This window comes from Callithrix jacchus, chromosome 11 (assembly GCF_049354715.1).
Source record: "Callithrix jacchus isolate 240 chromosome 11, calJac240_pri, whole genome shotgun sequence".
Taxonomy (NCBI): domain Eukaryota; kingdom Metazoa; phylum Chordata; class Mammalia; order Primates; family Cebidae; genus Callithrix; species Callithrix jacchus.
In genome coordinates, this window is record NC_133512.1 from 7,247,015 (window position 1) to 7,264,583 (window position 17,569).

General features: G+C 38.9%; 1 protein-coding gene across 2 annotated transcripts in view; it reads right to left on the reverse strand.

The window, feature by feature from the left end:
- The window catches only part of VPS41 (VPS41 subunit of HOPS complex), a 170,898-nt gene that overhangs the window by 38,088 nt on the left and 115,241 nt on the right, over positions 1–17,569 (reverse strand). For both annotated transcript variants that reach the window (XM_054237008.2, XM_035253207.3), the window contains 5 exons: positions 11,512–11,609; positions 7,312–7,441; positions 5,737–5,852; positions 4,468–4,524; positions 1,270–1,331 (listed from right to left, as the gene is read on the reverse strand). In XM_054237008.2, coding sequence (XP_054092983.1) covers positions 1,270–1,331; positions 4,468–4,524; positions 5,737–5,852; positions 7,312–7,441; positions 11,512–11,609 — 463 coding nt within the window. The remainder of the gene's footprint in view (positions 1–1,269; positions 1,332–4,467; positions 4,525–5,736; positions 5,853–7,311; positions 7,442–11,511; positions 11,610–17,569) is intronic.

Here is a 17,569-nt window from a genome sequence, read left to right on the forward strand (position 1 = left end):
ATGAGAGGACACAAATAGTGTCTCCCTCCAGAGGAAAGGGAAGGCTGGCTTGCTGCCCAGTACAATAAAGGTGAAATGATGCCTTCTGGGGCAAAGAGAATGCAGGGTGACAGGGTTTGGCTGTATCCCCACCCAAATCTCATCTTGAATTGTAATTAGCATTAACCCATATGTCACAGGGACCAGGTGGTTTTCACAATAATGAGTTAGTTCAAGACCTAATGGCTTTTTTTTTTTTTTTTTTTTTTTGAGATGGAGTTTCGCTCTTGTTACCCAGGCTGGAGTGCAATGGCGCAATCTCGGCTCACCGCAACCTCCACCTCCTGGGTTCAGGCAATTCTGCCTCAGCCTCCCGAGTAGCTGGGATTACAGGCATGCGCCACCATGCCCAGTTAATTTTTTGTATTTTTAGCAGAGACGGGGTTTCACCATGTTGACCAGGATGGTCTCGATCTCTTGACCTTGTGATCCACCCGCCTCGGCCTCCCAAAGTGGACCTGATTGCTTTTTAAGGGGCTTCCCCCTTCATTGGGCTCTCATGCTTCTTGCCTTGTGAAAGACACATTTGCTTCCCTGCCTGCCTTGTGAAGAAGGACACATGTGCTTCCCCTTCTGCCATGATTGTAAGTGTTCTGAGGCCTCCCCAGCCATGCTGAACTGTGAATCAATTATACCTCTTTCCTTTATAAAATACCCAGGATTGAGTATGTCTTCATTAGCAGTGTGAGAATGGACTAATACATGGAGTTCTTGCTCACTAGAAAAGATTCTGATAGCCTAAGCTCAAGGGTCCTGTCCCGTATCACAGCCGACTGTATGGGCAGGATCTCCATCCCTACCCTCTGTTGCATTGTGAGAATTGGGACTTGGGGATCTGGGCAAATGCTGACACTCTGGTCAAGCAGTATCTTGTCTCAGAGAGTCCTTTAGCTCTGATCCAAGAGTCTCTTGTCTTCTGCCAGCAACTAGGGAAATGACAGGCTAACTTGTTAGACTGTAAACAGGTGAAATCTGAGACCCTTCATGGTTCTTGATCCCTTTCTCATTAAATACTGAGAAAAACAACTCTCCTTTGGCAAAAATGAAATAGTTGGAAAAATAATAAACATTAACTCATTCTGTGCTTGAAATCATTAATATTCAAAAATTACCCTTGTTAGAAAGATGTACAATAAAAAAATGCCAACTGCAAAGAATGGCTTGTTTTTATTGTTAGCAATGCTCAATTCTATCTACATTAACAAGTAGTTGTGAAAATGTCATTGTTACCGTGCTGCTATGTCATAATCTCCTCTCTCCACCAGGTGATTTATATACGCCAAGCCAATATCCTAGGGAAAGTAAAATGAAGAAATTAAAATGTAACTGGAACACCTGAAAAGCTGAGTCTCAGTTTCTGGGCAGGGCGTGACATTAGGGTCCTATTAGCAATACTGTCTGTTTATACTACGACCTGTCCATACTCTTAGTTTGCTTTACGTAATCATGCTTGCTTCCTTCTTCGGCATATTCATATTTAAATGTATTTGTATCTTCACACATTTTAGAACTCACAGGTTAGGTCATTAAAAAAAGTAAATAATGTTAGTATTTTAAAGGTTTCTAATCTGCCCCCTTTAAGAGATTTTTTTATAAAGGAAGTCTTCGATATTAGAATCACGCCCAACAATTCTACACTGTCAATGGGTATAAAGTTCTGTTTCCTGTGCCTTCATCTGCAGAAAGCAAGCTACCCGCTTCTTCCATCCCAAGTCTAAAGAGACGTTATAAGAAAATGAAACAAAGACTATCACACTAAAGGGAAACAGGAAATACTGAAGTTGATATTAAAGTAAAACTGAGCTCAGAAAAACCTGTGATTCAAACCCATCAGCTTACAGAAGAAACTGGGCTGAATGCAGGGAAGTGACCGGCTTCGGAGTATTGATGCTTATTCACTTATTCGGCCTCAGTTCTGAAAGGATTTCGGGTAGCCAACATCACCAGAGGCATGGGAGGACAGCTCTTGCCTGATCTCCCCATGACTCATCTTCTCATATATTATTTGCGCCTAAAGGCGTTTTCACCAGAGGCTTAAGCTCAATATATATAACAAAAGTTGGATTTTAATTTCTACTTTATGTATAAAAAGTGCACGAGAAACACCTTCTTGCATGGCAAAAAATGGCAGGACCACATTTCTTCTTGGCATGTCTGGTATGAAATTATATCACGCTAAGAGAAAAAAAAAGTCTATGCATAATTAATGTATAGGACATGCCTATTTCAAGAGTGAAGGAAAATATCCATCATTTTAGTTTATTAAATTTTTACATTAATAACTACGTGAGAAATCATATTTTAAGTCTACAGGAACACAAGTGAAGGAAGAATATCTAACTTCCTTATTTCCTGTCAACAGAACAACATACAGGATCTTTCCGTCAAGGTTCAGAGAAGAGAATGTCTCCTTTTCAGAGTCAATCCTTCCAACCTTTCTCCTCATGTCCATGCTTCTCCACGGGGGAACTTCGCCTGCACTCTTCCTCTTCCTTTTCCTTTTACATCAACCCTTTATGTCAACTCTATTTTACCTTTTTCTCAGCAAAGCATGTTTAAGTATCTCTCTTACACAAAATACCCAAAAATTACCATCATCCTGGGAAGCCACAGTCCCCAGCTACAGCCTTCACTCTCTTTCCCTTCACAGTTAACCTCATGGTCTATAATCAAAACCCTATACTTTTCACTCCCTGTAACATGTTGAGAATAAATAATACATATACTGAAAATTCACTACTTTCATATTATCACATTCAGTGTACAACTCACCAGCTGGCCTTGTCTTACCCTTCTGACCTCCTTACCTCCATGACATAAGCCTTGAACTTTCTTTACTCTGGAATTCTCTTGTCTCTCAGCTCCCATGAAATGACCTTGCTCTGGCTGTTCCAAATCTACCATGTATGCATCACCCCTTGAATGACAGTGTTCCTGATGGTTCCATTCATGGTCCTCTGTTCATGACACTTGCCCTGTATGGGCTGATTCAAATTTGTGTAAAACCTGTTTGCTGGTAATTCTTCCAAATCTATATCCGAGTCAAAATCTCCTTCCCGGGCTCCACTATGATGTTCCATAGATGCCTAAAACTAATGTGTTTAAAACAGGAGTCATCATTTCTCCCAATCCTGCTTCTCCTTCCACGGGGTATCTCTAACAATCAGTGAACGGCAGCACCAATCCAGAGGCCCAAGCCCAAAGCCTGGGAGTCAGCCTAGATTTTTCACTCTTATTCTCTCACCCACACAAAGTCAGTCACCATATCCCAACGATTCAAGTTTCCTGTATCTTCCATCTACCTTCACATCTCCAATCCTACTGATTCTGTGCGAGTTTCATCACTTTCCACCCAGCTTAGGAAGCCTCCTGATTGATCTCCATCTCAGGGGCCCTCCATAGGCCCCATCTCCATCAGAGACTCTTTCTCAAAGGTACATCTGACGTTCCAAGACAGAACCAAGCTCTTAATTACGAATGGCACTTCAGGATCCGGCCTTGGCTACCTGTGTAGTAAACCCCTCAACTGCCCCACATTGCAAAGCAAGCCAAGCTGTTTCACATCTCTCCATCTTCACGTATGTTAACTACTCGAAGGGCCGGAAGGCATTCTCTTCCATTTCTAAAGAATCCTTGCTTATTCTCTACGATTTTGGCTGGATTTTAAAAAAAAAGGATGCTCTGGTTTTCTCTTCTCCTGTTATTCCTAAAGTATTTTGCTTCTGTACTCTTGGGGAATTCAGGCTTTCATGTGGAGTTTTACAGAGGTCTTTACGGTAGAGAAAATGGAGGTAGAAAGATTTTGTGCTGAAATCCAAATAGTCATAAAAGACTAAGCTACCAGTTTTCACCTGTAAATAAGGGAACTAGGCTAGATGGTCTCCAAGGACCCTTCACATGTGAAGAATATGATTTCCCCTCTGCTCTCCTGCACATTCGCTGTCACAGTTGGCAAAGAAAGGGGCTTTCAGTCACTCTATTTTTCCTGACTCCAAAATGTAATAAAAATGTATCTGATGTTCTAGATTAGTTTCCACAACAACATCAATTGAGTCTGTTATTATGGAAACACCAAAGCAATGTAGTGTTATGAAACCTCTCTTTTGATAAATTTTGTGATAATGTGATTTTTACCTATGATTTAAAGAAACTTCCAGGAGCATAACTAGAAAGCTCTGTATTTAAAGTGTTTTTCACAAATACAGTTTCCAAATTACCTAAAACTACCTCCTAGCAGGTGTTCAAGTCTCTTGTTCACAAGCAGAAACTGATTCAATAAAATAAAATATTTTGACCTCACAGGTTAGGAAATTAGTTTAAAATAAATTCTCAAAAGATAGGAAAAGCCTGGTCTTTTCAAATTACTTTCAGTCTCATTATAACTTATTGAAAGATAAAGTTATATTTCAAGTAACAAACTGCACTTACCAGAATCTTATGTCTTTTAATGTTTTTTTGGCTAATTTCAGCTGCCATCAATGCTTCCTATATTCCAAACATAAAAATGATTAAAAAAAATAAAAACAGGCAGGAAAGGAGGGAGGGAAAATAGGAGAGGGTGGGAGAGAAAGATACTGAGGTTATAAACACTATAGTTATGAGGTTGCAGCGTTCTGCACTCATAACTATAACATGAATAAAGCGACATTTTCCCATGGCTTTTGCTTGAAGCACTGGAATTGTTAATGCTATGGTTGAATGAACCTCACAGAATTCAAACTCAAAGGCAGTCAACCAAAATGAAGACTTCTCCCACTTCCATTTGAATTCATTTGCTCATTAGGACACTGGAATCACATTTTAGACACAAATCAAAATACTACAAAGTCTCCTACTCTCCATACAAAAAAGGCAGCTGTCTTCTAAATCTTTATGACACATATTGATTAAGGAGCATTTTCCCTTATGTTTCAATAAAAAAGTGAACTATATGCATATGTTTAAATGTTTAAAACATAAAATTATTTCTTTGAGAAATTAGTGGATTTAAAGTAACATAGTAATAACTGGGTTATGAACTAGACATCAATACCTGGACTTTAAATAGTTAATCGATGAAAAAAATTTTTTTCAAATCCTTCCAGATGGTTACTAACTTGGTGCAACAAATACACAGACTAGTTACTGTTGATGCTGTTTTTAGTTAATTAGTATACAAGCCCATCTACAGAACTTCCCTAATGAAACCAACACAATAACTTTGTAGCTATTAATTTCTTTTTTTAAAAACGTGATATTGGGCATTATCTATTCAAATTAATCTAAGCCAAAACTCAGTGAAGTGGACAACATCATTCTATCCAAACTGATAGTTCAAACCATCCATCCTAAGTGAGTACCAATGTGATAAACATAAAATCAATGATTCTGTTAAATCCAAACAGACACCTCTGAAATACTAGCTCTATTTTAATTTCCTTGAAGAAAATTAAAAAATAAAACTTCCAACAGTCTAGATCTAACACCCTGCTCCCTCCACCCCAACTCCTCCCCGACTTAACAATAAAGCCAGTCAATCTGTTGCAATCTTTTGGTTCCCTAATTTCTGAAGGGGGTACTGGACAGTTACTAACTTCCTCCATATTTTTGGCTTGGGATACTGTAATTTGACTACATAAAAGATTTATTACAAATATACTTTATCTTCTCTATGCAGGAGATGAGTCAATACTTTCAAAGAAATAAAATCAAGGCTACTTCGTATTTCTTCTTTTCAAGGAGCCAGTCAATGTGATCATCTTGGTCTCGTTCCTTGGCTACTACAACATCTCTCGGGCTCACGATGTAAAAAAGTGACTCCCCTTCAGAGTATTCTATAGGTGAGAAAAGAGGGGAACAACTTGGTAAATCAACAGCAGAAAACTTGGCAATAGCTTCAGAAGACCTGGTTAGGTTACCCAACCCCAAGAAGGAACAGAAAATGTGTCTATTTTTGCTGTGTGGTTGGCTCTGCTGTAAAGTAAGTGTTGGAGACCAGAGTAAAGAATGCCAGAATGTATTTCAGTGCTTTTAAAAATATTTAAGTGTAAAGATACTTGAAAATAAAAAAGCAAGGGAGGGAAAGGGAGGGGCAGGAGGGGAGGAAATAAGGATATAATTAAAACTTGAAAAAAATAAGGTGAGTTTAATATTCTATGTTTAATGCATTAACACTCTGACTTCAGCTGAAAATAGTGGTGAAAATTCTCCATGTCTACTGCATATTAGAATTCATCTACTGTATATAAATTTTATTTATGGCCATTTATAGCACTGTTCTATTTTTACAGAACAATTATACCCCACAGTCGGCGATAAATGTTTCCTCCTCATCAAGGTCAAGGCCACCTAAGGCATAAATGACAGACGCCCAAGCCCTAGGGACATAATCTATCATTTCAGCATGTTGTGCACAATGCCAATCTGAGGGTTTCCTGCAGAATTCAATTATAAAACCTGTTCTGAAGGGTTTCTAAGTGTGCAGCAGAGTTTGCTCTGAGCCAAATACCTGGATTGGATACTTTCAGTTGTGAATCACAGTTGCTTTTTGCCAAGTCTAGAATATACTCTTAAATTTTTCAATGGATTAAGGGTTTCATATAAGAAAGTTCAAACACATATAGAATATTTCTTCCTTTGGCCACAATGAGAACTAAAAATATTCTCAAAAAATGTTAGTTTTTAAAGCAGTACAGCATTCCTATAAAGCTTAACCATTCTATTTTCATCAATATATTTTACAAGGATATGGTAACAGCCAAACACAGATGTTTCCGGTATGACTACATATTCATGGTTCTCCCTTTATTTCTGCACAGTGATTTAAGTGTATTCCTCTGTCTACGCAACAAATATTCACCGAACACCTAGAATGTGCCAGAAGTCTTTCAGGCTCTGAGCATTCAGTTAAGAAAGACAACTTCTCTGCCATCCCAGAGCAAACCTTCCTGACACATAAAATGGGAATGATATGACAACCACGGGGCCATGCAGATTGACGTTAAATTATGTCACATTTAATAGGATAATAGAAAAATACAAGAATGAAAAACAAGGACCCCAATCCTCCCCTTGGTTCTGGTCTGAACTCTAGCCTTCCCTTTTGCTATAGGAGCTTATGCAAGTTCTGCAACATCTCTGGGTCCAAATGTCCTTGTTTTCAACATACGAGGTTTACCCAGCACTCTCTTAAGATTCTTTCAGCACCTTAATTTAAATTCCATTTAGTACAAGTAGGAAGGGGGAAAAAAAACATTAAAAAATCACATTAGCCAGACCTTTGATATCTCTTACCCAAATGATAATCTCTACATTCATTCTCCTGAAAGCCTCTGACTGTCAAAGCATCAGAAGAGATCTCTTCACAAGTCTCAGAAAGTGGCTGGATGATGTCCAGTCTAGGCCTGGCACAGTATTCTCTTTCCTGAGGAGAAGGGAAGATGAGAGAAACACTGATTCTAATTATATTTCCATTTTATACAAATTAATTCTAGTCAGCCATATGTATTAGTTTCTTCTCACACTGCTATCAACAAATGTCCACCACTGGGAAACTTATAAAGGAAAGAGGATTAACTGACTCACGGTTCCGCGTGGCAGGGGAGGCCTCAGGAAACTTACAATCATGGTGGAAGCGGAAGCAAACGTGTCCTTCTCCACAAGGTGGCAGAAAAGAGAAGTGCCAAGGCAAGGAGGAAAAGCCCTCAGAAAACCACTCACTCATGCTCACTCACTACTATGAGAACAACAGCGGGTAACGGCCCTATGACTCAATTATCTCCCACCAGGTCCCTCCCACGACACTGGGGGACTATCGGAACTACAGTTCACGCTGAGATTTGACTGCAGACACAGCCAAACGATATCGCCATACTTGACTTGGCTTTATCCTTTCAGCACACGCAAGCCTTTCTAACAGCTGGCTGCAAACAGCCTTTTAACACTGTTTTGTTTTCTGACATTCTGCATGGCATAAAAAAGACAGGTACTACTGTGTGATTTCAGCAGGCCTGCCACTGCAGCCCATTTAACTCTTAGGGGAGTGGCGGCCCAAGAAAGTGACCTTGTACTTAGACAAATTTATTACATCTCTTCCAAACAAATGTAGGGAATGGCAAAGACAATATCAAACTGTTCCATTATCCCAATCATTGCTACTGTAAGTAAATTTATTGGCAATATGGAAAAGCCAAAGATTAAGAGTTATTTCCAAATCCAAACTTACTGAGATGATAAAAATGTTTTATATTGGGCTGGGCGCGGTGGCTCACGTAATCCCAGCACTTTGGGAGGCCGAGGCGGGTGGATCACGAGGTCAAGAGATCGACACCATCCTGGTCAACATGGTGAAACCCCGTCTCTACTAAAAAGACAAAAAATTAGCTGGGCATGGTGGCGCGTGCCTGTAATCCCGGCTACTCAGGAGGCTGAGGCAGGAGAATTGCCTGAACCCAGGAGGCGGAGGTTGCGGTGAGCCGAGATGGCGCCATTGCACTCCAGCCTGGGTAACAAGAGCGAAACTCCATCTCAAAAAAAAAAAAATGTTTTATATCTGCACTGCCCAATAGGGTAGACACTAGACACAGGTGGCTACTGAACACATGAAATGTGATTAGTTTGCCTGAGAAACTAAATTTTTAATTTTATTAAATTTTTCTAGTTTAAATTTAAATAGCCACAAACAGCTAGTGACTATAGTTTTGAACTGCACAGCTCTAGATCAAGACGGACGGGAAAAATGAGCTGACATTTACTTGGGGACTGTGACAGTTCAACCAACCTAGTAGATGATTTATACACTCATTACGTTCTGAAATTAACCCTGCAAAGTTAAGCACTACTGCTCCTAGTTAATCTCAAATAACTTTTTGATCCCAAGGAACTGAGGATCAAAAGTCAACTAAAGTGACAGAGATGGTAAAGCTGGAACTTATTAAAAAAACAAACAAACAGGGCATGGCAAACTTTGGAACTGAAATCAAGTCTATTTTAAAGTTCATGCTTTCTGAGTATTCAGCATACAGGCATAAAACACACACTTGAGACATTTTCCAAAGCAACAGTAGCTACAGCAGTATGACACTGGTACAGGAAAGACATAGAGGACAGGAACAGAAAGAAAAAAATCCAGAACTGTATCCAGTTATTCATGTTTCCTAAATAAGAATGTAAGCCTAGTTGTCTTCAACCAACTTTATTTGATGAACTAAGTAGCAATTACACTGGCTTTTGTATCTCCTTCACTGAAAACATTCGGAAAACAAAATAGCAACTATAAGAGATGAACTAGTGAAGAAAACTCTATCAGATCTGTGGAAAAATAAAAAATTTCTAAATTTTGAAACTGGAAAAAATGGAGAAAACTGAAATATATTTAAAAATTGACCTCTGCAACAATAACAAAAAATATCAAAATCAGAATAGCAAAATAAAAAAATACTTTGAACAAAATAAAAAGAAAACTGCTTCACCAGACCACGGAAAAGGCTCTTATATGTGTAAGAAAAGCATCAGCAATGTGACATCTCATTTCATACTTCTGTTCCCTGGCCAAACAGCCCTTACCTGTGAACTCCCCGAGAGCAGAAATCTGGTTTTGTTCATCTTTGATCACCAGTGCCCAACACAATTCCTAACACACATGTGCTTTCTCAATGAATAAAAGAAAAGTAAAATACTAGGGAAATATCTTAATAAAGTGCACCAAGCAGATGGAATAGTACACAACCACTAAACACGATGATGATGGTGAGTACACACACATATGCAGGGAGAAGGCAATAATGGTCGTGGAAACGGGAATGCAGAGTAGCACGTGACTATCCCTGCAACTACGTGAAATCATGCATGTATGTGAAAGGTATCACGTGGATATTTGGTGGGTAACATTTGGGGGATACTGCTGAATGATATAAAACAAATTTTATTCAATGTCGCTAAACCAACTTTTCAGTATGAAAAAATAAAAGGGGAAGGGGATGGCTCAAAGCTTACCTCTTGGTTCCTTTTGCCTTAATTTTATGGGTTTATTCTGTGTTTAAGGATTTAAGGTGTACTTCAGCGTTCTATAAAATGACTATGCATATAAACTGACACACATATTTTCCAGTCGTCTCCAAAACCCTCACTTCTTCTTCCAGAAAAGTCCATTTTCTATGTGCTCTATGAGGTTGGCCTGTCTTTGGCATTTACTCCCTTCAAATACTCTTTTATTAACAAAGGTTTCCTTGCTTTCTTTGCTCAGTTGTTTATTAAGCTTCTCCTTTTTCATTTTACTGCTTCTTCCCTTAGTTCTTCCAATCACATTCTCCATCATTCCCGCATTCCTCCTCAAAAAGCATTGTATTTACTTCCCCAGGACCCACTGCTTTGCTTTATTTTCAAAAAAATAAATAAAACAATAGTAAACTGATGTCCTGCAATAGGGCTAGAAGCCAACCCTATTGATTTCAGTGGGTCTGAGTGTTCACTTAAGTCTACAGCATCTGATTGCCTAGCAACATGGGCGCCCAGAGCTTCAGGTTACTATAGTGATGGCTTCCTGATGCAAGTGCTCGCTCAGAGAAACGCTCAAGAGCAGCTACCACTTCAAAACCAGGGCTCCCAGGGATTTTCTCCCCCATTTTATTTCTTGCCATTTAAAAAGAAAAAACAAAAAGGATACAAACAAGGATAGCCCACTTGCCTACTTACTGTAAAGGACTAGAGAATCAATTACACTTCTTTTATATACAACATCCAAAAGAAAATCCTTTACAGTAAGCTCTCCTTGTTTGTGCCTTGAAGCCACCCCTATGCTTGTGCTGGCAGGACCCCTGGACTCTCACAATAAAGACAAGCTGGAAATGGGACTGACCTCAGCTTCAAAAGGAGATTGGGTGTGTGTGCCCCTCCACTGGGCAACACATAAGCTTCTTCCAAAGACATGCGCAGCAAAACCTTTAGATCATCTGCTGCTTTTTAGTAGCTACACGTTTTGATGGACCATTATTTGTACTGATGATTCCATTTCCATGCCATAATCAAGCTACTTAGAATTACTAGGCCACTGGGAAGTAAAGAAATTTGTCTGGACCAAAGAAAACAATGAAATGCCCTTTCTGTAATTCCCGCTGACCACAGGGACGCCCGCTGAGGCTGCCGATCAACCTCACTGCTGTCACTTCTGCTGATGCACAGTGTCAGCTTAGTTTCTTCCCCTTTCGGCAAGAGGAATCCCTCATTCCTTTTGACTAATATACCAATAGAGATAAAAAATTAAAAGAAAAAATATGAGCCCTTTTTTGCTCAGCAATAGGAACAAAGGCAGGCAATGAGTAGAATTTCTAGAAAGTAAATATGTCGGGTCTAAAGGGTAATCTCTGCCAACCTTATTTTATAGGTCAGAAAGTTCTGCTCAGATTATAGCATATGCCACTGATGGACAACCTGATCTGGGTGTCATGCTAAAAGATAACCTCCACATGCCTTTGTATTTGGGGAGAAAATAATTACCGTTTTTTCTGAAATCTCCTTTACGTAGGAAAGTACAACAAGCTGATCACAGAGCGGTGCAAGTCCACTGATGTAGAATTCAGTTTCAAACTGAGACACTGCAAACAAAAGGGATACAGGAGTCATCGTTAACGGGAGCAAAGAGCAGCACACATCGGGAAGAACACACTGACCGTGAGTGCCAGTGGAACTCTTTTTCAAAGCTAACATAAAGGGGACACCGTTGAACACACTGTCATGACTCAGCACTGCAAGTGCTTCACAATAATCAATCCTGGAAAAGAGTATGTGGGAAAGGAGACTTGCAAATTCCCATGACAAACAAAGATGAATCCAACAATAATAGCAGCATGAATGGCCAAGGGTGACACTGTGCTCAGGTAGTTTAAAATGACGCACACTACATGGAGACAGTTTGAAACCCATAAAAGGAATGTAAACTACGATTAGTAACAATAATAATTTTTTTTTTTAATTCCTGAGTTTGTTTTTCTCAATGGCAGCATTACAGTGGAACAAAGGTCACAAAGAACGTTATCTGTAATTGTGAAACACCACGAGGGGGGCGGTTATTATTTAAAGAAATTAAAGTTAAAAAAATGTATAAATGCAGATGCTGATGAAACATCACTATTTCTTAGCTGAAATAAAGGTTAAAGAAAAATTATACATTTCTCTTTCCTTTTAAAAAATAGTCCATTTAAAATCTAGAAGACATTGCATCATTTAAGAAGAATGTGACTTTCACTGCACTGGACCCCAAAGATCTGACAGAAGGCTCAGCAGAAGGACATATATTATTATTATTATATGATTCTAATGGTTGACTGCTATAAAACATATAATGCTTATTTTAAAAGGCTGAGTTTGGGAGCGGCTTGTTTCAGAGCAGAAGCTAACTGATAGCATGGTGGTGCTGCAGAGATCCTTCCAGAAATCATACTCTAAACTTAACAGATCCGTTAGGGAGTAAACTCCCATTCTGATAGCATGGTGGTGCTGCAGAGATCCTTCCGGAAATCATACTCTAAACTTAACAGATCCATTAGGGAGTAAACTCCCATTCTGATAGCAAGGTGGTGCTGCAGAGATCCTTCCGGAAATCATACTCTATACTTAACAGATCCATTAGGGAGTAAACTCCCATTCTGATAGCATGGTGGTGCTGCAGAGATCCTTCCGGAAATCATACTCTATACTTAACAGATCCATTAGGGAGTAAACTCCCATTCTGATAGCATGGTGGTGCTGCAGAGATCCTTCCGGAAATCATACTCTAAACTTAACAGATTCATTAGGGAGTAAACTCCCATTCTGATAGCATGGTGGTGCTGCAGAGATCCTTCCGGAAATCATACTCTAAACTTAACAGATCCATTAGGGAGTAAACTCCCATTCTGATAGCATGGTGGTGCTGCAGAGATCCTTCCAGAAATCATACTCTAAACTTAACAGATCCATTAGGGAGTAAACTCCCATTCTGATAGCATGGTGGTGCTGCAGAGATCCTTCCGGAAATCATACTCTAAACTTAACAGATCCATTAGGGAGTAAACTCCATTCTGATAGCATGGTGATGCTGCAGAGATCCTTCCGGAAATCATACTCTAAACTTAACAGATCCATTAGGGAGTAAACTCCATTCTGACCCACTGCATTTTCTAAGAGTTTCTTCATTCGGATCTTCTCCACAGTTCTGCAGATTTAGCTAATTTCCACACTCTTTTCCCAATTAGGGGACCTCAATGTATCATACTGGAACTAGTATGAATGCTGAGTAAGAAATTTTGGGTTATAACTTCCACCAAATTGAACTTGGACAAGTCATTTTAACTCTTCCTATCTATGAGAGAAAGGAATGACAGCAGAAATAAAAATCCTTAAAGCAGATGAAACGAGGGCTACCGAATTCTCTATCCTCCTCTTCTCCCTTGCAGATCACGTAGTGTTCCAAGTCTTTGCTGACCCTTAATGATCCTCCCTACACAACTGTTATCACAATTTAAAAATATAATAGTTAGCAACACAAACTTATAAAAGGTAATATTTCATCTGCTTTGTCCTCAATTAAAGAACCACACAATGGAAGTTCAAGGGCAAGTGCTCGGGTCCCAGTTCCGCCGCAAACACATTTTTCCTTAACTTCTGTGGGCTTGAACCAAATGTGGTTATCCAGGTACTTAAGAATAGTTTTGGCAAAGTGGTGATGTGAAAATGTTCACAAAAGAGCTTATTTGGAGAACCACCTCAATCTTCACCACATGTGCAGAGACGGTGTTTCTCACGTCACTAAGCTGGAGAAGGTTCTAGAGAAGCTCACAGTGCTGTATGCATGTGGGCAGTGAAGCAGGGGGTGGGGGAGAGCTAGAATGTACAGATGATATTAAACAGTACGGGGCCACACAGGACTCGGTGATGAAAGAGCTGGCAGTTTCACATTCTATAAGACATATGACATATCAACAAGAGGTTTTGGTTATCATCACTCCTGAGGTTACGAATCTCTGATTGGCAGAAGTGGACTTCCATTCTGTTTCACTAAATCACATTCCATTTTTGGTAAGAGAACACAGAGTTCCCTTACCAGCAACTGGGGTGAAGAGCAGAGAATCACAGATTCTCATAGGAACCACAAGGCTTTGCAGTGCTTGTCTGTCACAGGCACCCAAGGGAAAACATCTAATCACAAAAGAAGTGGTGGGAGAAGGAGGTATTCTCCCCATTTGGAATGCCAAAGAGGCTGCCTAGTCTCAAAGACAGGCACTGCCAGTGTTTTTCCTAAAGGTAACCAAATATACATCAAAGGCCTAGGTTTTTGAGAATGAGCTATAAGATACAGAACAGAGAAGCTACAAAATAATCCTACCTAAATCTTTCCTCCTCTACATCCGAACTCCCCAGTCCACAATAGCTTGCATTAATAAGACAGAAAATTTCCTGTTCTCTAATTAAGAGCATGATAGAAACTCTAATGTGTTCTAAAAGAAAACAAAGAAAAACTGCAGCTGCACATACCCATTTCACTTCTCAATTCCAGATGTTGTAGTAAATACTTATTTGTTAAGTATTAAACCTTGACAAATTTTACTAATTGGGAATAATAATTTGGACAGAGACTATATGCAGTGGCTAAAGTACAAACTGACAAAAACATTATTTATAAAGATATGGTACACGAAAATAATACTGTCAAGACTCCCAGAAGCACAGGTAAGCAAGTATTCAACATCTAGATAAGACTGAAACTAAATTTATCTTTTTGTTAAAGTAATCTCCTAATATTAAAAAAAAAAGAGCAATTCCCTAATATCAACAAAAATCTCTTATGGAAAACAAAATTGTAATTATAGTAATACTCAGCATGATTCTCAAATTAAGAGTTCCAAAATAATGGCCATTTATCTGGTTCTGAATACACTCCCACTCAGCAATTCATCTCCATTAATACCCACTAGTAATGATCTTGTATAAAAAAGGACTCAGTCCTAATGTGAGTTGCTGATTTAGGAGAATGTCTGCAGCTATTCCGCCACAAAGTAAGACATTTTAGAATAAATGGTGGTATCTTGTTTTTCCATTAGTCTTTACTAATGTAACAAAATATGATTGGTTTTAGATTTAACAAGATTTAGTTTATTTTTTATATTAATGCTGAGTCCCAGAAGGGCTGGCTGCAGACAGTGGTGTCAAAATGAACATGAAGGTATAAGGAATATTCTTCATACAGATTTAGGGGAAAAAAAGTTGATGACAAGATGTATTCTTATAAAAAATACACATAAAATATATAAAAGCTATGGACTGACTTCATTAAATTACAGACTTTATATTTCAAAATTTCAGTGAACCAATGGAAGTTTCAGTTTACTTACTTTCACTAAAATTTTATTCTATTCTACATAAAAATGACTCTATTAATTTAAATAACAGTATTTTGTCTTCCTAAAGGAGGCTCAGTTTGAATACAGGTGACTGTCAGGTCTAATACCACAGAAGCTCATTTTTAACCTGATTATCTGGAAAAGATGAATCACAAAGAAAAGAAACACAAATTCTGCTAAGGAGGAAATATACTAAAACAGGAAGTAAGAGCTGGAAAGATTTTTTTTTCTTTTTCTTTTTGGAGTGAAAAATGCAGGCAGAGTTCCTAAAGGTAGTCACAAAAGACAATGGCTTTACTTCAGATCAAGGTCATCTAGAAAGTCAGCTGAGGCTCAAGGGCCCTGCAAGGAATGTGCTATGTTCACCTAGATGATGGCCTTACACTATGGTGGGCATTATAGCTGAGGCACAGCCTTTCTCCTCCTTATGGAGGTGGAAGGACTTCTGCATTCAGCTTTATTCAGGAGGATAAAGCATTCCTAGACATGCTAGAAATAACTCAAGAAAAAAGATTTTAGTAGAGTAAGAGAGCAAGAGGGAGTTTCAAAAGGACTATATTCACAGGAAAATTCTATTTAGCAAGGTCTTCTAGATCCAGAATGAGGATGAGATGAACACGATTTTGTACACAGTCCTCATCCAAAAGGGAGGCTAGAGTTCTTGATCAGCTGCACTGTGGAAATATAACACAGGCCAAAACAAAATGACATATGTAATTTAAAATTTCCCAGTAGCCGAGTGATATAGCTTGGATGTGTGTTCCTGCCCAAATCTCATGTTGAACTATAATCCCCAGTGTTGGAGGTGGGGCCTGGTGGGAGGTGACTAGATCATGGGAAGGGCTTCCTTGTGAATGGTCATTTCTCATGAATGTTTTAGCACCATCCTCTTGGAATTGTCCTCACGAATAGTGAGTTCTCGCAAGATCCGGTGGTTTAAAAGTGTATAGCATCTACCCCTGACTCTTGCTCCTGCTCTGCCCACGTGAGGCGCCTTCTCCCACTTCGCCTTCCACCATCATGGTAAATTTCCTGAGGCCTTCCCAGAAGCCAAGGAGATGCCAGCACCGTGCTTCCTGTACAGCCCGAAGGACCATGAAAATTAAACCTCTTTTCTTTATAAATTACCCAGTCTCAGGTATTTCTTTACAGCAATGCAAAAATGGACTAATACACCATGATAAAGAGTTCAAAAAAGAGGTGACATTTTAATAATACATAACATACCTAAAATATTATTTCAACATGTAAGAATACAAAAAAACTATGAATGGGATATTTTACCTCTTATTTCTAGACTGTCTTTGGAACTCTGTATGTAGCACGTACCAAGCCACACTAGCCACACACAAAGGCTTAACAGCTACAGTGGCTAATGGGAACCATGTCTGACAGTGAAGAGATCCTTTACCATCTTTGTTAGTTGTATTCCCAGGTATTTTATTGTCTTTTTTTTTTTGAGGTAATTATTTAATGATACAGGAAAATAACATGTTATGAAACAAGCTGGTTACAAGTAGAGGTAGATGACTTCATTTTTTATAAAAAACAATTAAAAAGCAACAAAAAAGTTTGTCAAGCAACTTATAAATAAGAACAGTTACATTTCATTGTCTTATATTCATTTATGAAAAAGCATTGAGGGCCCTTTATGACAGATAGTGTCTTGTCCCCAAGACATTCTGGCCCCTTGGTCACCAGACATTAGTATTTCATGATCAACTGGATATAATGCCCACAGACTTCTCAGTAAGTTTGGACATTTTGTCAGCACGACCACTTTTCACTGAAAATACGTTTGGAAATCACAGCACTTCAACCGCTTCAGGGCTGTGCTACGAAGCAGCCATATTAAAGCAAAACTGACTTCACAATGCTTTACATCAGCACATTATGGAGAAGATCCGATACATGAAGTGAAATTGAAAAGAATGGCTAATGGACGAAATAACAAAAGCATTCAAATCAGACAGGAGCCCAACAGTACACACAGGTCAGAAACCACTTACATTAGTTTGCAATTTAATTCCATCTTTTACAATCAAGATTCAGCAAACTATTGCCAAATGACAACACTAAGCTGATATGATTATCTCATCTACGAAATGTTAGCACTCCTGAAACAGCACTGATGAGGAATATTTAGTGAGCAGATTAAGGCATACTGGTTACATAAA